The 27255-nt window shown below is 44.6% G+C and overlaps 1 protein-coding gene across 1 annotated transcript; it reads right to left on the minus strand.

The window, feature by feature from the left end:
* MAL2 (mal, T cell differentiation protein 2) lies at window positions 1-27029 on the minus strand. The gene is made up of 4 exons (XM_045453839.1): window positions 26799-27029; window positions 13345-13515; window positions 3105-3260; window positions 1-283 (listed from the first exon to the last, which is right to left on the minus strand). Exons 1-4 carry the CDS (start codon window positions 26928-26930, stop codon window positions 212-214), a joined length of 531 nt encoding a protein of 176 aa, XP_045309795.1. The 5' UTR covers window positions 26931-27029; the 3' UTR covers window positions 1-211.
* Window positions 27030-27255: the final 226 nt, after the last annotated feature.

Raw genomic sequence — 27255 nt, forward strand, 5'->3', positions numbered from 1 at the left:
TAAAATTAAAGGCCACTTCTCTGTTTATCATCATAATAAAATTAAAATTCCATCCATGAAATGAACCAAAACTTGTCCTTAGGTGCTCTCTCTATATAAACAAGTTGCTTTTGGAATGTTATTACATTTGGACAAAATGGTATCCAAATTGATCAGACACATAACGTAGACAAATGAAACCAACACATAGACTGTTAGTTTCTAAGGAGTGTCACGGTCGCCATCTTCGCAACGCCAGACCCAAACTGCAACCATAACAGGCTGTCGTCACAAAGGCAAAAATCTAAGAAAAAGGAAACAAAAGCTCACATCAGATTTATAACACTGACTTTAATTTTAGAAAAACCCACTCATCCCAAGGAACAACTATCTGAAGACTGAAGTACCTAAAGATACTTCAACACTTACGGAAATGGTTTATGTTCATTCATCTTTTTGATGATTGTACTACCATCTAATCGCCTCACATCATTAACCCTTCCTTTCAACATTCTAGCCCCTAATAATGTTTTCGTTTGTGGACAGGCCTAGCTTTAACGTTTGTTCACATGCTGGACTCACTTGTTAAGTATTTATGAAACTCTCAATACCGTATTCAAAAATTCGCTGCGAGGTGTCTATTCATACAGTGATCTCATGGCCAAGAAAAGTGCAAGTATGAGAACTGGAGGATATATAAAATCCTACCGGTGACAGTGGAAAGGGATTTTAGAAGTAAACAAAGAAAACCCATAGAAATGAATCAACAGATTCATTTGGCGTGGGAGATACTTCTGAAACCCGCACTGAACTCTGAATTACTGTCCTTACTATTTGACAAGGATTTCTTTAGCAACAGCTACGTGTACATCAGTGCATTTGGTGCATATAAACAAACAGTAGCTATTCTCCTCATCCTTTTTGAATTCATGATCCATAGAAAACAATAAGACAAAGCAATTAAATGTGATAAAACATTATGACTTAGTGCAGCAATCCTTTACCAGAAAACTCCAGCTCTGAGAGGGAATATCGGATTCACCTACAGAACGTGACCATTCTCTAATTGCCATTCTGCTATTCTCCCCAGCTGCCTTCTGCTGGTTGTCTCTCTGATGCATCTCTAATCTAGACATCGTCTACTGAATGAGAATGACCACTGTTGATATCTATTGTTAACAAAAATGAATTTTCCTTTCTCAGGTATATTGAAATAAAAAATAAAGTGAGGGACTCAATATAGTGTTACAAAAGAACAAATCATACATTTAGGTATGATGAAAACTCAGAAACTAAAGGTTTACTTCTATGAGAACATATGGATGAGCTGCTATGTAATGTAGAAGGAAAGCATGTAGAGGTTTACTAAGGCAGTTTCCCTTAGGCACAGAGAGAGGGAAGGATAACAGGGACAAAGTCACAGAAGAGCGTCAGCCACAATGGAATCACAACATGGCAACACTGAAAACTGGGCTCCTGGGACAAAGGAACGTTAGTGAGAAATTAATGACATGGATCATCAAGTCCTTGAGCACCTGCTACTCTTATGAAAGTAGGATCTTAAGGCAACTATAAACAGACCAATTTGGTGCTAGTACAAGGATCTGGCAGGTAGTGCGAAGACAGCCTGCAGCACTAAAAAGGAGGGGATGGAAGTAGTAAAGGAAAATTCTGTGAGAATTGAGGACTAATAGGAAGGACACCTGGTAGGAAAAAAGTCAACTCCAAGGCCCTGAACTTTTCTTCACTTCATAAAATTGTTAAAAGTCCAGTGGCTTTCTAGCTGTGGTCTTTGGTAATAAGGATCTCACGAAAGTGCCTCAGAGATGATAGGGCTGACAGAGGTGGCTTAAGAGAAGGAAGGACGTCTTCTCCCAATCCAACTAGAGCATCTGTGCTCTTGCCTTCTATACTCATTGGGTTTTCAGTAAGGTTTCATTAAGTGAGACAGTTTCACTTCCTATAAAAGAAAGTATAAAAACACTGATCTAAACTATAAGCCTGTCAAAGCTGGAGCCATGCTCCTTTCTGTTGCAATCTATAATCAGTCTAATCATTGGAGATGCTCAATGAATTCTGACAAATTGTAACAGAGGCTTGAGAACCCGGGGGATGATAGGAGGTCTTAGAATCATCACAGCTCTCCCCTTTGAAACCCAGACTCTAGACCTGTGCTGTTCAATAGGACAGCCACAGCCACATGTGGCTGTTCAAATTGAAGTGTAAATTAATTAAAATGAATGGATTAATTGGATTAATTAGTGGCCACTATATCAAATAGTGCATACACAGAACACTTCTACCATTTTAGTAAGTGCTGCCGGACAGCGCTGCTCCAGAGAGATTTTAATGACCACATGGGGAGTCCTGGGATGTCTGTATGTGCTGTCTGCATAGAAGAGTAAAACTTGAGGGTCACTAACTTGCTATATAGTCATATTAAATATCGGCACATTTCAGGGAGTAAGTTGGATTTCTGGCATTTTCAAGATTATAAAAACAGAAATAATATGTCTTCAAATTCCCCATATCAACACAAAACAACAAACTCACTTAAGTATTATGAATTAAGGAAGATAAAAAAAATCAAAATATTTCTCCACGGCATGTATTTCCTCTGTCATCTATTGTACTGGCTGGCGTATTCACCCCCTCACTCATGGGGACTTTCCCCAGTGGCAGGAACTGCACCTTGTTCATCCCTGTCCCCAAAACCCAGCAAATTACCTACCTCGTGCTAGGCTCTCCATAAATATTCACTGAATTGAAAGGCATTACAATTATAATTAAGATGAATTACCATGTCTGGAGTTACAGGAAGTAAAAAGCACAAGGAATTCTTTTCACAAGGTAGACTTAGTTGTACCATGCCAGCCACAACCACGGACTGGCTGTCATCTTACACGAACGTCAGCCTCTGTGCTTCAACGTCATTGTCTACAACACGAGGGGTAACAGCAGTACTTTGCCCAGCAGGTTATTACATAGATACTTAGCTAGTATATGTTTAATGCCAATGGCTATTATTAGAGAAAACTACTGCTGCCTGAGGAGCTTCTGGGAGACCATGACAGCGAACGCAGGGCAGGGGTGGGTGCTGGTAACCGGGACTCCTTGACACTCACTGTGGCTGCTACGTTTATGTTATACTGGTTATCACTCAAGAGTGGCTGCACAGCCGTGGTCACATTGCAATGCAGGTCATGCAGGGATGTGGCTGCTGCCTCCAGTAAAAAGGCTCCAAAGTAGAAGACGAACACGGTAAAATGATATGCAAAATCCTGAAAGAGGAAAAAAAAAAAAAAGACAGCTACAATTAAAAGTAGTACTTTTTCCCCCCTGTTCCTTATTTCAGTTGATGAGGTTTAGGTTCAGGAAGGTTAGAATATGTAGTCAATCCTTCACCATACTCACCATTTACTTTGGCTGCTTGAGCAACGTCAAGCTATCAAAATCCAAAGGAAAATCAACCGACTCACTGTAATCGGTAGTGGCAAACCTTCTGCTACACTAAATTTTACAGTAAAATATGTAATTTCAGCATAGAGTAAGGTACCACAGAGATCAATATTAACATAAAAAAGGAATAACGTATGCTGTTCCTAAAATTCAAGTAAAACAACATTTAAATTACACCTTGTTTGAAGCACCTGGGTGGCTCAGTCCGTTAAGCATCCGACTCTTGGTTTTGGCTCAGGTCATGATCTCACGGTTTGTGAGTTTGAGCCCCCGACCGGGCTCTGTGCTGACAGTGCAGAGCCTGCTTGGAATTCTCTCTCCCTCTCTCTCTCTGTCCCTCCCCCACTCACGCACACACTCTCTCTCTCTCAAAATAAATAATAAACTTAAAAAAATTACACCTTGTTCTTATAGTTACTAGATAATAATATTACTGTAATACATTATACAGTTATGTAATAATATACACACATTTATAATTAAGTCTTTTATTTCTGAGCAATTATGATTTTCATCCACGAGACTGTCACCTCATACACTGAAAAATGCGGATGACCTATGACATCACAGAATTCAATAACGTATCTCCTGATATTCTAAAAAAGCAAATATTATATCATAGGCTTCTACAAAAAGTTCAGGAACTTCTCATACAAAAGTTAATTGTCATCAGGTGATTTCGTATATTGCTGGCATTGTGAGGCGCGACTCTACTGGAATTCACATCATCTTACGTGAACTGATGACATCCATCAACACATTGCTGTGTGTGTCTGTCAGCAGCTCCCAGATACCAGGTACTTTACACTCATTATCATCCATCCTTACGACTACCATTTATTATTCCCATTTTACAAACAAGTAATTTTTTGTTTTTTTAATTAACTAAATGTTCTTTAAAAACAATTTTTTTTAATGTTTATTTATTTTTGAGAGAGAGAGAGACAGAGACAGAGAGACAGACAGACAGCGCATAAACAGGGGCGGGGCAGAGAGAGAGGGAGACACGGAATCCGAAGCAGGCTCCAGGCTCTGAGTTGTCAGCACAGAGACTGACACGGCACTCGAACCCTCGAACTGTGAGATCATGACCCAAGCCCAAGTCTGATGCTCAACCATCTGAGCCATCCAGGCACCCCTAATTAAATAACTGTTCTAAAATCATACAAAGATGAACTTCTGAAAGGAGAACTCAAAGCCACATAAGTCTGTCTGGTTCCAAAGTCCACTTTCTTTCCTCTATCACATGGTCTATTACTGATACAGCAACGTTACAGAGAAAGAACACAGCTCTGCCTTTGTAAATGCCCATTCAGCAAACAAAATTATCCATAGGAATTGTTCTTACCCTGCCTAGAATAATAAGGAAAAGTTTACTCATCAGGAGTGAGAATTAAAGGTACACGCTAAAAACTCTTTCCACTGAACACCTAATTCATAAGCTAACTCACCAGTGCCTTCAAAAGTTGTAAGAACAGTGTTACATACTGATCATGTGTTTAGTCCAGAGGAGAAATGCTCAGATATATGTAGTTATTCAACAATGTTAACTGATGAAAGTCCACATGTGACTACTTTTAGGGATTAAAAATAATAGAGCTGGATCTCAATTAGTAACAAAGATTGAGAGGATATGTTTGAGATCATTAGGCACTCAACTAATTTACTGCGCTGGATCCCCAGGAGCAGCTCATGTTACCTTGAAGAGGCAAGGAGTTTGGTGACATGGCCTGCCACTCTTGGTCCGATGAGGCCTTTATCATCTTCACCAACCTCATCTCCTGCTACCCTCACATCTCTGAATATCGGCCACTTCGGCCTCAAGGTGGTGGCCTTTGGTGCTAGGAAGCACTCTATGCCTCAAGGCTGATGCTCCTTACACACAGTATTGTGTGGCTGGAGAGACTCTTCCCACAACCAATTACCACTTGCACCCTTCCCCACCTCCCACCAACTTTCTATTCTTGTCTAATTTTACCTTCTCCCTCCTTTTCAGGAGTATCAGAATTGACCTGTGGTAAAGGCTTCCCTGTCCAACCCTTTTCCTTCCCTCTTCATCTTTCATGGTGTTAACCATCCAGTAAACTTCGTGCACTCCTAACTCTGTTTGGCTTAGGCCATGCTGTCCAGCTACCCATATTATTCTAGGGCCACATGTATCCTAAGGTGTTGGAGGAAAAGAATTGAATTCATGACAACACTGGAGAGAAAATCACCACGCAGGTGCTTGGAGTTCTAGAGTCAGGCAGGTAACCTGCAGTAAGGGGTTACATGTCCTTGTAAAGCAAGTTGTTCCTGATGTTCTACGGGGCCCACGTGGAGAAGGAGCATTTTGACTTGAGATACCAAGGACTAAGTATTCAGAACATCCCACCATGAATGGAATTCTGTCAAAACTACCACCCAGTAAGTCAAACAGGTCAACAGCAATCCTTAAGATGGGGTGGCACATCAGAGATCAATCTGAGCCGGGCTAGAGGGCACATCAGGTGCTAGCCTGAACCCCCAATCACCTACCACAATGGAACTGTCCCCCTTCCTCACTCACTTGTGGCCACATGAAGGAGGGGTTCCCTTATGTCTAGCTGAAGGAGAAAGAAAACACCTGCGCTTCTTTATGGTGGCATGATTCGTGGCTGCAAGGTGACAAGGGACAGTGGCTGTATCATATGTGCACTGTAGCCACAGTCAGGGTTGGCTTTGAAAGACAGTGGTTAGGGAATATTTTCCTAATGGGTTGAACTGTGAATGGTGCATTATGCCATGTACTTTGTTTGGAAAACAAAGTGGCCCAGAGTGAGGATATACAGAGACTCATGGTCAGTGGTAATGGTCAGGGCCCTGGGAGAATAAAAGACTGAAAGTTCTGAGACAAGGAAGTATGGAGCAGGGAGATGGACATATGGGATTTGGTGTGAAGTGTGATCTGTCTGTCACATGGTGATGCCCACCAGCAGCATCCAGGCATGGAATGACACACAGAAAAATTGGCCCAGCCAGTTGATGCAAGCCAGGCTTTGTCACCAGCCACCTGATTACTGGCATTATGGGCCCAAGAGCAGAATGACCATAGTTGGGAGAAGGAGGCTATGTAACGCCCAGTAGCATTGACTTCCAATCGCCAAAGCTGATTTAGTTACTGCCTCTTCTGAATGTTGAACCTGCCAACAGCAGAGACTAACTCTGAGACTTTGATATAGCACAATCCTTACCTGGTAGCAAATTGATGAAACTGGGCTCCTAGCTTCCTGGAAGGCATATGGTTTATTCTCATAAATCAAACACTCATTTTGAGTTTGTATTAGCTATTCCTTTCCTGAAGGCCTCAGCCACCACCACTATACAGGGACTTACAGAATGCCTGATTCACAGGCATCTAGTCAACAGAGCATGTGACCAAAGGACCAACTTCTCAGGAGAGGAAGAGTGGGAATGGGCCCATGACCATGAGTTGTGTCATAGTGCACCATTTAGAAGCTGCTGGCCTGAGAGCATGACGGAATGACTGGCTAAAGGCACAGTTTGGAGAACGTGTGGCCATCTTTTGGGATGTGGTAGGTATAGGGCACATGAGTTTTCTACATGGTGTTATATCCCCACTGAAAGAACGGGAAACGAGTGGTAGAAGCAGGAATTTCTCCACTTACTATTACTCCCAATAACCTGATGACTTTGTGATTGCTGCTCCTGCGACTCTGAGCTCTGCATGTCCAGAGGCCCTGGTCCCCCAAAGGGTATACTCCTGCTGGAGGATACAGCAAGGGTCCCACTGAGCTATAAGCTATGCTGCCTGCCTGTGAATTTGGGGAACAAAAGGCAAGAGGAGGAATCACCATCCTGACAAGGGTAGTTTGCCCGTATCATCAAGGGAAGGGAAGGCTGCAGATACGTAGGAGGGCAGCACATGTGGAACTCAGGTGATCTTGCTCTTGGAACTCTCATGCCCGGTTGGGACTAAAAATGGACAGCTGAAGCAAAACAAGGATATGGTTACCAGGGGCTCGGCCACCCTCAGGAAGGAGGGTTTGGATGACACCGCCAGGTAAACCACCGAGACCGGCAGACCTGAGTGTCGAGCAAGGGCAGTAAGACGGCTCGTGGAGGAGGGAGATGATGAGCACCGGCTGTGGCCCTGAGACCAACGCCAGTTAGAGGGGCTGTGCTTTGTCCATCTGGCCTAAGTGCTCACTCAGGAAGAGAACCTTGGAGGAGCAGTTCCTCGGACACAGAGAAGTGGGTCCACCGGTGAAAGAAGTGGACAGTAGCCTCTGTAATCACGCACTGCATGCATTCCCCGTTAAGAAAGAACCTGGCATTAGCTGACAGCTCCAGCTTCAGTGGGTTGGGGACCTACTGCTGTGTTTCAGCCAATGCCACATTCCTCCTGGCAGCCCCCAGCTAATGATGCTCCAGTGGGGATGCTGGGTGCCTGGCCACTTTTGCCCAATACAAGACTTTTGAAGGAAGAACTGTGCTCTTCAGCTTCTTGTTAACTTGGCCAAGACTGCCAATCTACATCCCACTCTAAGACTTTCCTGCTTTATCCTACTTCCTTGCCCATTACCTTTGACAGGTGTTATCTCTTCCCCTCCTTCTAAAAAAAAAAAAAAAAAAAAATTCTTGCACTTTTAAATCCATCTTACAGTCCGCTTCCCAGTGGACCTAAGATGACAGATATGTTCTTCTAGTACCCTGAGCATTCCCTGCTTGGCCATTAACATCATTTTGATTAATGCATCAATCGTGTAATCATTTTTTTAATGCCACTGCCTGCTACAACAAACTCTGAGAGCCACTGCAGGCCTGTCTTGTTCACCACTCTATTGCTAGGGTCTAGGATAGGGCCAGATACATATTAGGTGCTCAGTAAAGATCCCCCGCCACTGGAGAGCCACGCCCATGTTTATATTTGGCCATCCTCGTCATCTTATTCCAACTGCTGTTCTGTGTGGAATGTGTGCAAGAAGGTCTTCCACATGTTTTGCTCGTTCTGGACAACGCAGATTGTTTATGCAAAACCAGTGGTTCTCAAAGGTAAGCATGCCTCAGAATCATCTGAAAAGCTTGTTAAAACACAAACTATGGGGCCCCACCTTCTGAGATCCTGACTCAGTAGGTCTGGGTAGGATGGGAGAGTTTACATTCTACCAAGTTCCCAGGTTGACGCTGCTGCGGCTGGTCAGGGACCACCCTTTGGGAACCACCTGTCCTGAGTCCTTGGCACGTCCCCATCAGCAGATGGCCCCGTCCTCTTTGAGTCTCCTTCGCATACCCTTGCTCTCCTGCCAAACTTTCCAATATTCATACACCCTAGAGTGCTGCCCACTTGTCTTCACCTTTTGCTCAGGTAAATGGCCTCAAGCATAGCTTGATTTTTTTCAGCAACAAATGACACCCCCCCCCCCCATATTCTTATCTTAAGCCCATGTTTTGCTCCACACTTCAAGGTGAAATTTTTACTAGTTAAAAAAAAAAAGCTACATCACAAATAGGGGAATCCTGGTTTCTGCAACGGCAGCATGAAAAGGGGTGATGGCCACACAGAGCCTCAGCTTTCTCATCTGAAAAAATGAGAAAATGGTGTCCCATAGGAATCGACCTAAAGATCAAATAAGTAAATGAAGTATCAGAACAGAAAATACAGATCAAGACATTCACAGTATTAAGTGATGTCCATAATGGGCAAATGTGGGTCAACTGTGTTGGGGGAATAAAGTGAATTTGTTTAATTGTACAGGACTTCTTTTTGTAGCTTTTATTTTCCTAAAATAGATCTTTCCTTCACACCCCTCCTCTCCAAAAGTGGAAAATAAGTATGGTATCTCTTGTTTAAAGTTAGGCAGAATGGTGTTATTTCCTCTACACACACACACACACACACACACATGCACACACACAGAGTACAGAAAAACCATTTCAAAATGAAAACCTGCTTCTTTTCTCAGAATAGGGCAAGTTTTTCGCATTTAATATAGGTTATTACATATATTACATATTATATTTTTATTTCATCATTTATACTGAAGCTAGAAAGCTTGGGGAAAAATACTGAGGACATCTACCACCACGGATGTTAACTCAATCTCATGATCAACAACAGTTAGAAGCTATGAATATTTTAGTCAATATCCCACAACAAATACTTTTAGAAAATAAATTCTTCATCAAAATGTATTTCTGCTTCCTTTGTGCATTGTATGCAGGTAGCATTAAACTGTCACCACTGGGGGAAATGATTATCTTTTGAGCAGTTAATGTCTAACAGTTCCAGAACACAGCAATTAAAAGTTGTTACCATCTGGTGGCAACTCCCACAGTACGTTTGGCTCAAAACTCTTTCTGGCTAGGAGTACACAGCATAGGTTACGAAACCCACCAAAAGCAGCCATGTGGTCAAAAAATGACTGATTATGTAGAAAATCACACAAGAGGAGAAACAAAAGGAGCCCTCTGGAAACATGGCAAGCGTTTAAGTCTGCTCCTTGAAGGCGTGAGCCAGGTCTTGTAAAACGTGGCTGCTGTCACCAGGCTGCGCAGTGACCCCGCTGCACCGTGTGCTGTGTGTGGCCACCACCGTTCGCTCCCTCAGAGTGGACGGCCGCAGCTAAGAAAACCACAGGATACACTCTGCAGGGGACCATGCAACAGACTGGGAGGTCTTCCAATTTCAACGGCCTCTTCCATAAAGTGGTTTAATTAGGAAAAACAAAAAACCAAAAAACCAAAACCCACTCTTACATTTTATTGCCCGAACAACAGATATAACGTTACAGCTCGGGGGGAGGAACACAAGTTTAGGAAACCTAATACATTTATAAGAATATTAACAACGTACGCAATATCAAAAATTAGACTCAACATAAACAAAAGGAAAACAGATGTTTGCAAGTCTTTCATGGTTTGTTTGCCTCTTTCTCCCCTCCCCACCCCCATCCCATATGTTCATCTATTTTGTTTCTTAAATTCCACATATGAGTGAAATCATACGGGATTTGTCATTCTCTGACTTCTCTCACTTACCATAATACACACTAGCTCCATCCATGCTGTCGCAAATGGCAAGATTTCGTTCTTTCTGAAGGCGGAGTAATATTCCATTGTGTATATATACCACCTTTTCTTTACCCTTTCATCAGCTGATGGACATTTGGGCTGTTTATATAGTTTGGCTATTGTTGACAATGCTGCTCTAAACATCAGAGCGCATACCCCTTTGAATCTGTATTTTTGTATCCTTTGGGTTAAATACCTAGTAGTGCAATTCTGGATCATAGGGTAGTCTATTTTTAACTTTTTGAGGAACTTCCATACTATTCCCCAGAGTGGCTGTACCAGTTTGCATTCCCAACAACAGTGCAAGAGAGCTCCCCTTTCTCCACATCCTTGCCAACACCTGTTATTTTCTGTATTGTTAATGTTAGCCATTCTGACAGGTGGGAGGTGGTACCTCATCGTGGTTTTGGTTTGTATTTCCCTGATGATGAGTGATGTTGAGCATCTTTTCATGTGTCTGTCAGCCATCCAGAGGTCTTCTTTGGAAAACTTTCTATTCATGTCTTCTGTCCTTTTCATATCTGGATTATTTGTTTTTTTGGACTAGATGGGTGATGGGTATTAGGAGGGCACTAGTTATGATGAGCCGGGGTGTTGTATGCAAGTGATGAATCACTGAATTCTACTCCTGAAACCAATATTGTACCATACGTTAACTAACTAGAATCTGAATAAAATTTGAAAATAAATTAAATAAATGAAAAAAAGATTGTATGTCTAATAAAACCAGGAGTGATGTTGGCAAAACATTTAAACATTGGTACAGCATGTGCATCAACCAGTTAGAAGGAACGCTGGGCAGTGCAGGCTCCTGGAGACTCACTACCTTTCCAGGCATTAACCTTTTAGTTGCTGAGCTATTCGGCAGTCCAGGAAAGTCCCAGAGGAAGGGCCAGGATGAGGGGGAGCACAGCACTGGGGAAGAGGTAGCAGGGTGGGGGCAGTGACTGTGTATTAGCTAGGATTGAAGGCTATACTGGTACATGGTGGCCAAACACCATCTTTGAACCTAATACTAGAAGAGGCTGCTGCTGTACCAACGTTAGGTATCGATGGTTCATTCATACATTATTACAGGAAAGCCAGGCAATTAGGGAGAGGAGATTAAGTGTCTATCTATAACTTAGACTGAGATTTCTGATCTTCATCACTTGACCATTTATTAGAAATATTTTCTCATCATTAATGAGAAATCAAGGCAAAAATGTAGGAACACACTGCAGCAGCAACCTCAGAAACAGGACTTCCTGTGTGTGTGTGTGAGAGAGAGAGAGAGAGAGAGAGAGAAAGAAAGAGAGAGAGAGAGAGACAGAAAGAGACAGAGAGAAAATGAGAATATGTTTTTTTCTTAAGTCTTTATTTAAATTCCAGTTAGTTAACATACGGTATAACATTAGTTTCAGGTGTACAATTTAGTAATTCAACAGAAGGGCTTTAATTTATTTTTATTTCTTCTTCTTCTTCTTCTTCTTCTTCTTCTTTTTACCATTTATTTATTTTTGAGAGACACAGCATGAGTGGAAGGGGCAGAGATAGAGGGAGACACAGAACGTGAAGTAGGCTCCAGGCTCTGAGGTGTCAGCACAGAGCCTGACGTGGGGCTCGAACACACAAACCATGAGATCATGACCTGAGCTGAATTCGGATGCTTAACCGACTAAACCACCAAGGCATCCCTCAACAGAAGGGCTTTCAAAGTTTCAAACTGCAAGCCTTGTGTACTTATGGAATTATGACAATTGCTGATCACTTACTAGAAATCACAAAGCTGATAAGCGCTTTAGAATGCATTCCTTTACGGCCATTATTCCTTAACGGCATCTAAGGGAGGTAGGTATCATTATTACCATTTTACAGAGGAAGAAATTGAAAGCCCAAGAGGTTCAATATTTTGTCCAAGGCTACATAGTTATTAAGCAAACCAGACTTAAGTTCAAAGCCTGTGCAGGATTATAACCACTGTACCACACTTCCTCCTTAACTTTTTACACTAACCATTTGCCCCTGGGCTGGGTTAATGGGCAACCACATTCACTAGACTTCACTGCTAGTAACATTTGGGATGATGGTTCTTCTAAGACTCTGTAACAAAGAACATTTTTTAATATGCCTAGCCTCTGTCCTAAAGCTGGTGAATACAATGTTACCATACTTGAAAGGAACAATATAAGCCTGATTTAAGGCTTGATTTAAATTTCTAACTACCAACTGATTGGAATTCAACCTCCACTGGCCATTATGAAATAGTCCCAGAGAATGAATAAGCATAAGCATGAAAAAGGACCCCTATGTTATATGGGAAAAGGGAAAGTAAGTGGATCCAATCTAATGGTGTCATAATTTTTAAAGTTATGTTGATTGTAAATTCATCTCTTAAAATTGACCAATTCTTAATAATTTAGGACAGGAATTAAAAACAAATACAAACTATCCCCTTTTGTAAGTATTTAGAGAAGAGAATATATCGCTGCTTGTTTTCTGAAAAGGATATATGTATTTAATATCTGAAGCAGAAATCAATGGAAAATTTCAAGATGTATGTCAAAGCATCCATCCCCCAAAAGGATCTCTTCAATAGTTCAATAACTGTAATGCAATTCATTTACTGTACGAACTAAAAGAGTCTTTGAGTAAAGGTCACCTAACTCATAAAGGAATAACAGATTGCTCGGCTCTATTGACAAATTTCACAAAGAGGGACCCTGCTGTCCAGCAAGGCACTAGCACAGCAGACCCGGTGGCCAGACCTCTCTCTCTCACTGGGGATCGAAGAGGGGATCAGGCATTTCAGGACAGAATAAGATATTTATACGTCTCTCTCATTTTCCTGAAATAGACTTAAAAATCCCTTACCAGGAAGTTCCAGTTGGCATCAATCTGAGTCACCATGCCAGAGAGGAACACGCCCAGGAAGAGGAGGGAAAAGATAAAAGCCGTCACGGACACAAACATGACCCATCCTTGTAGCAGAGGTAGAGGAACGTTGGAGGAGGCAACCAGAATCCAGACGAGTCCCCCGAACAGCTGAAGGAAGAAAGAAAGATGTCACAGGAGTGGGCAACAGAACTGAACGTCCACGCTTACACCCCTAACTCTACCTTTGTTTCCCCCCAGAGCCCTGTACACATGCTGCAAGCCCCCTACACAGACACCTGCTTTCCTCAAGGGCAAGGCCAGAGCTTCCATGCACAGGTCTGACCTGGAGCCACACCTGTTTCTGCACCTGCCTCCGTGTTGGATGCTCATCCTCAGTCCATGAACAGACACAGACCTCTTGCATCACCTAAAAATATCTTCCTTTGACCCTGTGGCCTTTCTAACTATTTCCTCTTCAGTCAACCATTTTTGCAAATTCATCTGTGCCTGGTCCTCACCTCCTATCCTTGCTGTGATTCTTCACACCTCTGGCTTCCGCTCTTACCACTTCAGAGAGTTTACCAGCACAGATCAGCCATGACTTTCTAACCTGTCAGCGCTAATGGCCACGTGTCCGTCCTTATCATGGCCTATTTGAACATGTGAGATTATTGCCCATCTGTCGAGTAAAAGCCGCAGCTGCTGTACGTGGTAGTGAACAAGGTCTACCTGATTTTTGATACTCTTCTGTGTGCCGGGCACAGACCTAATATTCAGTAAGTAGCTGCTGCCTGTCAGGGACTGTTCCAGATGCTGGGAATAAGATGGTCAACAAGCTACACCTGGTCTCCGCCATCGCAGAATTCCTGGCCTCTTACAGGAAAGAGACAAGTAAGTGTGTAAAATGCTGTTTCACACCTGTCACAATTGGGCAAATACTGGGCACTGCAGGTTCACTGAGTGAGGGCTCTAAAAATCCAGAGCTGAAAAGACAGGAAATACGCCCCAGTAGCAGCAACCTAAAAGACAAAGCTAGGGAGTGTAGAGGTGGGAGGAGAAGGCTGTTTCCTGCTAGAGATGAGCCCTGACTCAGGGGTGGGGAGCTGAGGGGCGGAGCCCAGCACTACAGGGGCAGCAGGGACCACATGGGGGGTGGCCACAGGCGAGGGCTGGATGCTGAGCTGAAGGGTCCTGCGTTCTCCCAAAGGCAATGGGAGGCCACAGAATGCCTGAGCAGGAGTGAGCACCATCTAACGTGTATTTAGATGCTTCTCTCTGGCCAGAGAGCGACAGGGCTGGAGAGGAATGGATGCAGGGCTGGGGGACCACAGAGGAGACTGTGACAGCCACAGAGCACAGTCCAGACTCGGGCACGGAGGACAGAGGAAAGTGAGTGGATTAGACAGAAACTAGAATGTTTCCAGTTTCTAGTTTCATGCCTAGAAGTAGGCATGGTGGCAGGTAGGGAACATGCCAGCAAAAGAACAGATAAGACGGCCAGTTTCACGAACCTAACCACAGCAATTCTCCTCTATGCTACTGCTAATAGAGGCTACCCGTCCTTTGCATGGCATTCCAGGCCCTTTATGCTCTAACCTGTCTTTCCCATCTTTGTCTCCTGCCACTAAGCCCCTCACATTTTATATTAAAGAAAAAAAATCCATAGTCCAAAGATAAAGCACTTTCACATTTGAGTGGCCTCACATATGCTGGCTGAGAATGTCATTCCCTCCCCATGAGTATTTGAGAAACCTCTACTCATAGCTCATCTTGAAGAGGACAACACCCCAAAGTCTTTCCTGAGTCCCACCCCATGCTCAGGTACCCTGTCCCCTGGGCAAGCTCCCTGTATGGATATGTTATACTGATGTAATTGTAATTGTAAATGTCCTGGCTTCCACGCCAACTGCACGATGAGACCTTCTTGGCAGCCAGCCACCTTATAGGCCTCTGCATCCTAAGCCATTCATCCATCAACATAATGATCCCTTCCTAACTGTCAGTCAGGCACTGGGCTGGACTTGGTGACCCAAAAGCTGAGGCTGAAGAAACCTGTTCTGAAGAAACCTATAGGCAAGTAGGAATCAGCACCCCCTCCCTCCCCCGCCCCCCCCCCCCCATATACATGGAAGCGATATCATAGAAACATGTCTGTCTGGCAGGCAGAAGGCTCTCCCATATTTGTTTAGTAAAAAAAGCTCCAAGTTTCCAAGAATAGCTAGAGCTCCACATATTAACAAACAGTAATCCCATGTATCTCGCTTAAGTGTGTAGATAATATCCAAATTGCACAAGTCGCTAAAAGTCAAAACCACAAGTTTAATTCAAGTTTCTCCACAAAGGCCAAGTCATACAATTCACCACCACTTTGAAAAATATTTTTGAAAGCATAATGAATTATCACTTGAGTATGATAACTAAAGCACCAATCATTACATTTACAGTTGTGGTTTCTGGTATACCTGAAGTCCTGATTTCAAATTAAAAAAAAATAACAATAAACAAATTAACAATCAACCCACAAAGTTTTATGAAATAAATCTAAGTCATGAATATTAATGTACATTAACAAATTTAACCACAAACTGATTAGTTGTTACGAAAGAAATAATGTTCCTGGTAAAAAGATTCTCGACTCTTTCATACTGTCTACTAAATATCCGAAGGTGATAAGATTTTCAAATTGTTTCCTTTTTTCTCAGCATCCTCTTTCTGGTAACCTTTTCTTACTCTCCCACCACAAATAACTTACGTTACTTTAAATACTATTTAAGAAATATACATCACTAATAAATATCTATTCATTCAACCAGGCTAATAAAGAACCTGTTTATTAGGGGCAGGCAGACTCCGATATTAAAGCATAAATATATGCTACAGGGATTATGATAAATTTGACACTCTGAAGAAGGGCTATATGATCCCCCAGAATTAGGCATAACATTTAATAAACCCAGACTGGATCTCAAACTAGTTGACCTCAAACCTACTGCCAGGTACTGCAGAAGAATACTCGGGGAAAAAAGACAAAAAGGCGAGGTTCTGTATCCTGGAGCTCTAGATTAGGGAGAAACAGACACCATCAAAGCTGATTCCGGAGCAGATTGTGGCGAGTGCTATAAAAAGAGCTCCATGCAGTGTGCTCTGAGAGGCTGGGAGAGGAGAGAAGAAATCTAATGGGAGGCATGGAGAAAGAGAGGCAGGGAGGCGGGTTTTGAAGCAGGCTTACAGAGCAGACCAGGGCTCTGACAGCAGATGCTGATGTGAAACAGTACAGATAAACCGTTCTTACTCAAAATCAGAGCCCTTCCAACACCTCAAAGGCTTGGGAAGGAAACCAAGCACCTACATGGAAAGAGAACAGATTCGCCTCCTCATTCGCGGTGTGTGTTGTGTGGGAAAGGGGCAGGAGAGGGAGGAAGGTGTGCGAATGCCCCTCCCCCACGTAAACATACTCCACATCCCGGGCTTGAAAAGTCTGTGAAATCCGGATTTAAGTCCTGCTCACCACAGTAGCTATGGGAGATACTGGAGGGACGGGTCAGAGAACGTAATTAAGCTCACTACAGAGTTCCACCTTCCTCACTGCACAGACTCACGTTGGCATATAGGTCACTAGGGCTCTGACACAGTTTTTTCTTCCTCACTTCATGACTTCCTTTCACCAAAAGCTTCCCCTTCTCCTGAGCTTCCCAACCTGGCTGCAACTGTAACGACCCATCTTTTAATAATATTACCAATGCTCACTACACTCACCTCTTCTAATCCTGGGTGTTACTAAGCTGAGAGCATTTACCAGCCATACTGTAAATATTAGCATCCCTGTTTAGTAGAGGTGACTCTGGAGGGAGCCTTGATTGTAGAGGTGAAAAGCAGAGTCAAAAATGGTTACAATCTGAGGGAGAACAGTTGATAAAGTATCATAGCAACTGCACAGCACACACACTGCGAAGAAGGATGGGGTGCTGTGTCCGCCCACGTTTTCTCTTCTTGGATCTGAATCCACATTCTGACCTCTTGTCTATCACTGCCTTCCATCACTCTAGTGTCCTGAAAAGTCTGATAATTACACACAAAACTCCCCAATGCACCACATTTTGACATTTCTTTCAGGAACAAAGCTGGGGTGCATGACTCTGTACCTCAAGCTCTAACAAAAAGACAACCAGACTTACAGGTATGTTGCAAAGGCAAACATTTCCTAGAAGTACGTATCAGCCTTCTCCTGTGTCTCAGTTTCCCCTTCCCTTCTGCGCTCAAATTCAGGGGTCCCTGGCAGCCACCTGGAGTGTTCATGTCTGTGTTGAGTTGCAGTTGTTAAACTGCTACACATCCCTGAAACCACAGATCTCCTTTGTGGCTTCCCATGTGTTGACCACTTCAGCTTGGCTCCTGCAGCCCACGAGGGTGTGACTCGATTGAAGCCTTCCCATAAGAAAGTCGCGGACGTTTTCATCCGCCCATCACACTGAACTGAGCCCTCCGAGTTGGACTTGAAACGTGTTTTCACTAGAAACCGTGGATGGGTGAAAACCCGTAACCCCGCAGGAAAACAGGGTGTTGTGCCAGAAACAACTCTGGCCATCCTGGCTGTGCAATGACACACTTCGCGACTTGTCTCCTATTTGGATGGTTTCGTGTCTCGAAAGGATTCATTTTGCAAATAGCCTATGTCTTTTCAAATGTCACTTATTTCCTAATAGCATGCTTTTAAACATGCCCTCCAACATCTTAGCTGACAGTTTTCAAACCAATCTGACACCTTCACCTTAGTGCACTCTTATTATTGCACTAAGTAAACAGGCCAGTCCCTACTGTGACCTATTTTTAGTCAATGTTTGGAATGAGAACAGGGAAAGGTAAGTGAATCTGAAGGTAGGAAGGACTGGTTAGACTACCCCTAAGGAGAAATATTTAATTGTTTGGAACTTTCTGTATATAACAGAAAGTTTCCAATTTTCCTGCAATTTATATATTGAGCATTTCAGGGGCGCCTGGGTGGCTCAGTCGGTTAAGCGCCGACTTCGGCTCAGGTCATGATCTCGTGGTTTGTGAGTTCAAGCCCTGCATCGGGTTCTATGCTGACAGCTCAGAGCCTGGAGCCTCCTTCGGATTCTGTGTCTCCCTCTCTCTCTCTGCTCCTTCCCCACTCGTGCTCTGTCTCTCTCTCTCAAAAATAAACATTAAAAAAATTTATATATTGAGCATTTCATCACTATAGCAGTGAGAATGAACCCACCAGCAAGCCTAGAGGGAAAAAAAAAGGTCTCTTAGTCTGGTTTATAGAGTCAGCTGACTAAGAGGTTGAAGCTAATGAGGATAAAAGAAATACTAGCCAGCATTTATTGAATGCGTATGTTCCAAGAACTGCTCTAAGGGTTTTATTTGTGCCAACTTAATCCTCACAAACACTCAGAGATAATTACTATTATTACTCCCATTTTACAGATAAGTTGAAGCAGATAGCCATTAATAATTTGCCCTAAGTTACACAGTTAATAAATGTTAAAATGAGACTCGAACTGACACCTGGCTTCCAGAGCCTATGCTCTCGATACTATGCTATTGTGTCTCCCCCAAAGGGTTTCTATCCTTTTGCTGTGGAGTCGCTTGGTGGATGTGGGAGTGCTGACTCCCTAAAGTCATATCCAGCTGGGTAAAGTGCACGTGCAGTTTCCTGAGGACACAACTTTCATCAGGATCACAAAGGAGTTTGTGCCCTCCAAAAGTTCAGAATATCAGGGCACTTGGCTGGCTCAGTTAAGGGTCCGACTCTTGACTTCAGCTCAGGTCATGATCTCACAGTTTCGTGGATTCAAGCCCTGCGTCAAGCTCCACGCCATGAGCTTGAATTTCTCTCTCTCTCTCCCTCTCTCTTGGTCCTACCCCACTCATGCTCCCTCACTGTCTCTCTCAAAATAAATAAATAAACTTGGTTTAAACATGGTTAAAGAGTGTTTAGTATGTTGGGACTATTTATAGTCTAATGACTAGATGATCTACAGTTAGCTCTTTATGCATAACCTGTATTCCAAGATTTTTTTTTTTTTTTTTTTAACTGGGAACATACTTTGGTCAGCAGATAGATGTGCTTGCAAGGCAGCCCATAAGTATATAAATTCGTTCACCGTGGGACTGTAGTCAACTCCAAGCTCACCTTCTTCCCGGCACTGCTGCTTCCCCAGCCACCCTCGCCTGGCACTCCGGGCTCTGGTCTCTTACCCCCTGCACACGAGTCCATCACACTGGTTCATGCTTCTGCCTAGCATGCTGCCATCAAAGTTTTCTCTGGATAACTAAACTCTGGCAGCACGTCTTCCACATAGACCTCCCTGGCTGGATGCCACCACCTGGTCCTTCCATGGTTACTGACAGGTGTATCCTCTGTAGCACTGACATCTACTGGTCTGAAATCATGGGTTCATATGGCTGTTTGCCCACTGGATTGTGAGGTCAGAGTCGGCAGCATTGCCTTAAATATCTCTGTACGCTCAGAACCCAGGACAGTGCTTTCTACAGGAGACGTTCAACTGCATTCTCCCTGAAAGAAACGGAAACCAACCGGTATGTGTAATGAATGGTTCTAGAAGAAAATGATCCAGAAGTGCAGCTTGAGATGCTAAGAACACACTGCTGTCTGGAGCCTAGCTCATTTGCTGGTACATGGTGGGTGTTCAAAAATCGGCATGAAGTCTAGTGAAGCAGGAACATGTACTTCTCAATTTTTAAGTTATTATTGGCAACACCCACCCAGATCTTGTACTAGCAAGATCTCAGGAGGCGGGGATGGAAAGTTATGGGGAAGGTGGCAGCTTTTGCCAGTCTAGCTCATGACACTCCATTTTTACTCTTCTTCGAGCCTCAAATGTGTTCAATTCACCTATTCTCCTGCAATTGTGACTGGAACTCTTGACCAGGGTGGTGTTTATCTTGTGCCTTACCCGACCCCCTCCTGAGCCCTCCATCAATCCCCATCTGTTCTCTCACCATGCGGACATCCATCCAAACTGGTCCTGGCCCCGGACTAGTCCTGGTGCAGTTCTGATTCAGAGCTACAAGCTGGCAAGGTGTTTTTGTTTTAAATCAGAGAAAGGAGAACAAGACAAGTTCTGGGAAGCAATGGGAAATAGCATATACGGAAGGGGCCTAGGTACAAAACACACTAATGCAAAGGAAGTTTTACTTTTTAGATTCATATTTGAAAATTTCAAAAATATGTTTGAGGATGCTGGGAAGCATTTGTTACTACAGGCCTTTCCTCCCCATCTGCCCCAAATTTCCATTTCAATTTCTTAAGTAGCTGAGGCTACTTAAGGTCCTAAAATGGAAAGCGCATCCTTATAGGGGAGAAATAAATTCTGGCCCCTTTTTATTCTTACTTATAACTGCCCTTGATTTCTTTTTCTTTTTTTTTTTTTTTTTTAAATCCTCTTTTCCTGTTTGCAGGTAACTAGTTATCACCTAGGTTAAAAACGTTCATGCAGGTCAATGCCTTGATGTCAGCAAGGACCACACAGATCATTCATGCCTCTTTTCTTGCTTTTTACCTCCCTCCTTCTGAAAGCCATTATACAAAAGTTAAGAACGTCACATATGAAAGGACATGGCCCCTTTCATGTTAGAGAGGACACAGGAAATTCAGGTCAGACTGCAGATTCCTGGAGAAGAACCATGATGTTTTAAGAGTTGCTCAGGACATCTACCTCAAAGCTGCCCTTGTCCACTCCAGCCAGTTTCTCTAGAATATCTTCACACACCGTCCAGACCGTCCTCCAGATCAGATAGCATGGGTCAGGTGCTGCACATGCACAATACTGTGTATGACAGCCCGGTCCCTGTCCTTGTCATTACGCAGTCTTTTCTATGCGGACACATCCACGCAGACATGCCACGGCCACGGATCCTACCACCACGTCCAACATTTCTGTAGGGCTCTGCAAAACCAATCTCCTGTCCTTGACCTTTTCCTCTGGAGCTCCAGGTGAAGAGTTTCAGGAAACTGATGTAACTTTTTCTGAGCTGTAGTTCTTCCTATTTTGTAAGGGGCTGCTAGTCAGGGCGAAGCAAGTGCCGAAAATAATCTTTGGCAAGGGCATCAGTTCCTTTTCTCTTATGCAGTTTTAAGGACTCTTTTCACACGGCTGGAGATTTCTAACCCAGAGGAAAAAGAAAAATCCTACTTAGAGAATTAAAACCCCCACAGAGAAGGAAACATACCCACAGAGAGCCCCTCTTCACCGCTGCAAACACACAATGTCCCTGTGCAATTCAAATCTATTTTCTGGGCAAGAAACTTCGGGTTGACAATAACCTGAAATCTCTTCCACAGGTTTCTCTGTGCACGCCCGCTCCAGAGCCCCTCCCTCCCCACCATCCTCTAACTTTTGTGCTCCTGCCGTAATTCCTCTGAGTTACATCTTATATTTAAGTTTACCATAGTTTCACTTCAGAACATGTCAAACTTTACATACTTGGTTGACCTTCTAAAGGTCAGATCTCTCTTCTTCTGTACTTCTGTCATTTGTCATTGTCATTATCCCTCATTCAAACCACTGACATAAGTCCCTTAACTGATCTGCCTTCAGCCTCTTTTTTATCAGCAAACTTCACCACTTAAAGATTTTTTTGAATGTTTGTTTATTTTTGAGATGGGGTGGGGAATGAGTGGGGGAGGGGCAGAGAGAAAGGGGAACAGAGGATCTGAAGCTGGCTTTGTGCTGATGACAGACAGCCCCATGCAGGGCTCAAACTCAAGGACCACGAGATCATGATCTGAGCTGAAGTCGGACGTTTGACTGGACCCAGCCACGCAGGTGCCCGTACTCAAAGATTTCTAAAACACAAGTACAATCACATTTGCCCCTGGACTTCAGCAGCTCCCCATGTGATGCCTGGTCCAGTCAGTTCTCAGCAAATCACAACTCGGGCCTTTTCTGCTCTTTCTCCTTCTTCTGCCACCTTCCCATGAGTCATGTAAAAAAAATAAAAAACCAGAGGCACCTGGGTGGCTCAGTCGGTTGGGCATCCGACTCTGACTTTGGCTCAGGTCATGATCTCGTGATTCTTTGGTTCAAGCCCCGCATTGGGCTCTGTGCTGACAGCTCAGAGCCTGGAGGCTGCCTCAGATTCTGTGTCTCCTTCTCTTTCTCTCTGCTGCTCCCTTGCTGTCTCTCTCTCAAAAATAAACATTAAAAAAAAATTTAGAAAAAATAAAAAACAAAAACAGTTGCTGGAACCTTCGTGCCATGGTCTGTCTTGTCTCTAGCGTTTACACATGCCCTTGTTTCTACCTGGAATTCTCTTTCCCACTTCTCTTGTCTACTGAATGTCTACTCATCACTTAAGACTAAACTCCTGTGTCACCGTCTCATGCGAGCTGCCTGGCTTGGACTCCCCAGTGGCCGGATGTGCTTTACCCCGTTTTTCAATAGTACTTTTCATGACCAATTTTATCACTTCAGACACTGGAATTCTTTCTTGACTGTATACTTCACTATACACGAATTTAAGGGCAGGAGCTATGTTAATTATCCTATTCCCAGGGCATAAAATAAGGCCTGATGCATAGCAGATTCTTAAGTATTTGTTGGATGAGTGAAAGTTATTGGGACATCCACACCACTGCAGGTCAGAACATGTGAATAGGAGTCCTAGAATACCTCCCATAAAGAAAAACGCTAGTGAATATCTTGGGGAATGTGGATAGTTTCCCAAACACCGAAACCATGCAACGCACTGAATTCAACATATTGACCTTTCTTCTTTTTTTTTTTTTTTCTTTTTTTCTTTTTTTTTTTTTTTTTTTTAATTTTTTTTTTTTTTTCAACGTTTATTTATTTTTGGGACAGAGAGAGACAGAGCATGAACGGGGGAGGGGCAGAGAGAGAGGGAGACACAGAATCGGAAACAGGCTCCAGGCTCCGGGCCATCAGCCCAGAGCCTGACGCGGGGCTCGAACTCCCGGACCGAGAGATCGTGACCTGGCGGAAGTCGGACGCTTAACCGACTGCGCCACCCAGGCGCCCCTGACCTTTCTTCTTTTCCATGTTTAACTGTAACATCTGATCTATCTTGCGGATTATACAAGGTAAGCTCACTGAGGACAGGGACCTCAAGTACCTTGTTCGGCTCCATAGGACAGATGCTCTGATGTTCATTTTCTTATAAACAGACCTGCCTGGAAAACACTTTAGCTGTAGCTCACTCTCCATATTTACATCGTCCCTGAATGGCAGTTATTTTTATGCAGATCATCTCAACTAGGTTAGATGTTTTTTCAGGTGAGGAAGGGTCTACCATCTTTTTTTTCCCCCCAGACGAGTGTCTTGCACTCAGTAGGTATTCAATCAGTACCTGACAAAAGACTTAGAAAACACTAAACCAGGAAACACTGAGAGAATTTGAAAATGTAACTTTGAAGGTGATGTTTTCCATCCTAAACTAAAAGACTTAGCATTGCAAAAATAACTTAGTATTACACTCTTCAAGGCAAGCATGCATTGGTAAGTATAGCTCGGGGCAAAAACATAGGAGCTGACAACCTAAATATCTGGGAGTGGACCACATTTGTCTCAAAAAACCATGCCACGTCTATGTGGTTGCAATATTCTCCACCTATGAAGCCAGTGCTATAAATTGCCTTATCTGGTGCCATTAGGCAGGCACTGTTTGCATCTTTTGAATTATCTCTCAATAAACGGCTTACACTTGAGAGATTATGCATGGATATAATAAGAGGGAATGAAAATGAATTATTAATGTAAAATTTGAGAAAATTTATTATTGAAGTATAGTTGACATACAACGTTCTATTAGTTTCAGTGTATAACACAGTGACTTGACAATTCTATACATTACTGAGTACTCACCACAGTAAGTATAGGCACCATCTGTGACACTGAATTTTCTGAGCAAAGTTTCCAGTTAGTGTGAGAAGTGAACTCCAAGATCAAGGTTTCATTAGCTTAGTCAGCTGCTGATAGCCCAGCCCACTTGTCAATTGCTGTTTTCCCACATCAAGCTTTAGATGGCAACAAGACGCAAAAAGAGAACTCACCAAGACAAATGCATTTGAACAGAAGGCCAAAATTGAGAAGGAGTTTGGGGATATCCAGAAACACTGGAAGAGGCCCCCAGAAAGGAGATCACCTGGAGTTTAGAACTGCTCCTAGCAAACTGTCACGTTTTATTCACAGGCAGAGGAATTTCTGAGGAGGAGCCGTGGGAGACTGAACACTTTAAAGCAACAAGAAAACTTGAAGAGATAAGGGGAACAGTCTGGATACTTCTTTGGGCCTAGGTCCCTATTAGAATGGGGAGGGGTAGAAGCTCTGGCTTTGCATGAGGGCCGTCTTGTCCACAGAGCCCTGGTAAAGGCCGCCCTCGGGGGTTCCCAGCCATGTGTTCACTAGACCCTCTGGGGAGCTTTTAGAACCTAGCCGACTCAGGACGCTCCCCCAGAGATTCTTATTTAATTAGTCTGGGCCAGCCACCGTATTTTTAAAAGCTGCCCAAGTAATTAAGTACAGCAGAGTTGAGAACTAACTCCTGGGCTAGATAAAGAGATATGGGGGCAGGGGAGAGAAAATAAATCACATCCACTTTTTTCCCACAGAATTAGGCAGTGTTTCCAAAAGTATGACAAGACCACAGATGGCCCTTGGCACAGTATTTGATGTGATGGCACGTGTTTGAGCCTTCTTTGTGTATATATGTATACAGGTCCCTATATACATACATGTATCCTTACATATCTTTATATGTATGCATACATGTATGCAAACACGAAAGTACATACTTGAGTAAATATTAAAAATATATACCCAGTATATCAAATTCGAGAATTCATGTATATTGTTGCTTAGGATGAGGCTGAAGTAGGTACTGAAGTTTAGAAAGTGAATCGAAGTGAACATTCTGTAAATCCTAGAACAGGTGGAATGCAGATATGGCAAAAACTCCTAAAAGCGATATGCAAATGAGTAGAGTTTGAGGAACATGGGACTAAAGCAGCCCAGAACTTATACAAGCTTTCTACCGTTCTAAGAGTGTCTCCCCCTCCTACACACACACACACACACAACGGTGCCCGGGCCCAGTGCCATCCCCTCTCTACTCTCCTCACATGGATGCCCGCGCCTCATCCCAAGCATTCAGATGCTTCTGAACTGGGCTCAGACTCAAAACCAGCCTCTTCCAGCCTCGCAGTCACGATCCGATTACTGATGTCGTAGCCTGTAACTCATTTGTCTCCTTTTGCAGATTCAAATCTGAGCTAAACTTAACTTAGCACGCCTTAGCCACCTTCACACAATAGGGCAGAAAACCAATGCTCACAAGGCGTTCCGGCCCCACAAGCACAAAAGCGAAACCGAAGCGACCAAATCCAGGTTATGCAAACTCAGAGGAGGTGAGAAAAGAGAGATGAAAACTCCATAGGGAACAAACAACATCAGCCTACAGGAAGGGCAGGGACTGGCTAGCACTGCACTCTGATCTGCCGTTCTCAGGGCATGATGCAACCTGGGGTTGCCCAATTTATGTTTGCACATTCCCCCTGGTCCACAAAGAGCTCCAAAAGCTTCCAACTCCACAAAATAGCTTTAAAAAGGTTTAAAAAATCTCTAGCCCAATAAGGTGCACGGCAGGGCAGGTGACCTCACCTTCACCTAGGCCCAACAAAGTGGGCTGAGAAGTGTCGACTTGCACAGGTCGGTTAGGAAGCTAGTAGGCGCAAAGGCAGGCAGCGAGGAACTTGACAGCCACCTCTGTACCTCCCCCACCAACGCCCCAGCCACTCTCAGGCCCACTTTATTAGAAACTGCCAAGGGCACGGTTCACTTGACCTTTTTCCCTGCCCTGCCTCCAGAGCTCTGCTCCTCTCCCCAATCCAAAGGGCACTAACAATGGAAAGGGAAGGGGGTGGGTAGGCTCAGGTCTTAAGCCCGCCTTCTCTTCCTGGCACCTCCCGCCTCCGGCTTTTCACGTCGTGGCAGCCTTCAGGTCACTCAGTCATCGGCTACACCTTTGCACCACCCAACAAAATGGCAGGTTAGCAACAGGCGAGGCCCAGAGAGCCTACTCTTGCCCTAGCCAAGCGCGGCCCCTGGCCAAGCCACCGGGGGTCTTCCGCGGCGCCCCAAGCCCAAGCACCCTTCCCCTCTGAAAGACCCCAATCCTTGGCCCCGGCGCTGGGCCGTCTGCTCGCTCCCTCGGGGCCATTTCTGTCGCCAGCGGGAGAGCAGGTGCCAGCGTAACAGGTGCCAGGCGAGAGGGCCCAGGTTCGGGCTGCTCTGGGCATGGAGAGGGCAGGACCCCGGGAGGGGCGCAGGTAAAGGCCACGTCGAATGTAAGGGAGCTGGGGCGCGGGCAGAGGGAGCCAGCCCCGGGAAGCAAGGATGCCGCTGCCGGTCCTCGCTCCCCGGGCGACGCGCCGCGGTTACCCCACTTACAATCTCCAGGCAGACGAAGGCACCCGAGTATGTCCGCAGGATGTCCGGGCCGGCGGGCAGGGTAATCCGGGGCGCCGGGAAGGACACGGCGGGGTTCGGGGGCGGCGGGACTGGCGCTCCGCCGGCCGACATGCTGCCGCTGCCGCTCTGCGTCTCTGCGCGCCGCCGCCGCCTCCCTCCGCCCGCCTCCGCCGCCCGGGCTCCCGCCGCCGCCGCCGCCGCCGCCGCCGCTCGGGTCCGCGGGGTCCCGGCGCGCCGCGCGGGAGGGGGCGTGGCCGCGCTGTCTAGGGCCGCGCGGGGCCCCGCCCCGTCACGTGGGTCCAGGTGAGCGCGCCGAGGCCGCCTTGGCGCCCGCGCCGGTCACGTGCACAGGTGCGGCGGCCACCCGGCGCGGTCCTTCCCGCGCCCTCCTCGCCCCTCCGCGGGCCAGCGCCTTGCTCTATATTTGTTTCTTCTA

Source organism: Leopardus geoffroyi, chromosome C3, assembly GCF_018350155.1.
Source record: "Leopardus geoffroyi isolate Oge1 chromosome C3, O.geoffroyi_Oge1_pat1.0, whole genome shotgun sequence".
Classification (NCBI taxonomy): Eukaryota; Metazoa; Chordata; class Mammalia; order Carnivora; family Felidae; genus Leopardus; species Leopardus geoffroyi.

What these genes read in the sequence shown, in the direction of transcription:
- MAL2 (XM_045453839.1), bottom strand. Translation starts at nt 26,930, where the DNA reads ATGTCGGCCGGCGGAGCGCCAGTCCCGCCGCCCCCGAACCCCGCCGTG. An exon ending in CCTTCGTCTGCCTGGAGATT is followed by an intron (nt 13,516 to 26,798) that starts GTAAGTGGGGTA and finishes TTCTTCCTTCAG; the next exon opens with CTGTTCGGGGGACTCGTCTG. An exon ending in ATGCCAACTGGAACTTCCTG is followed by an intron (nt 3,261 to 13,344) that starts GTAAGGGATTTT and finishes TTCCTCTTTCAG; the next exon opens with GATTTTGCATATCATTTTAC.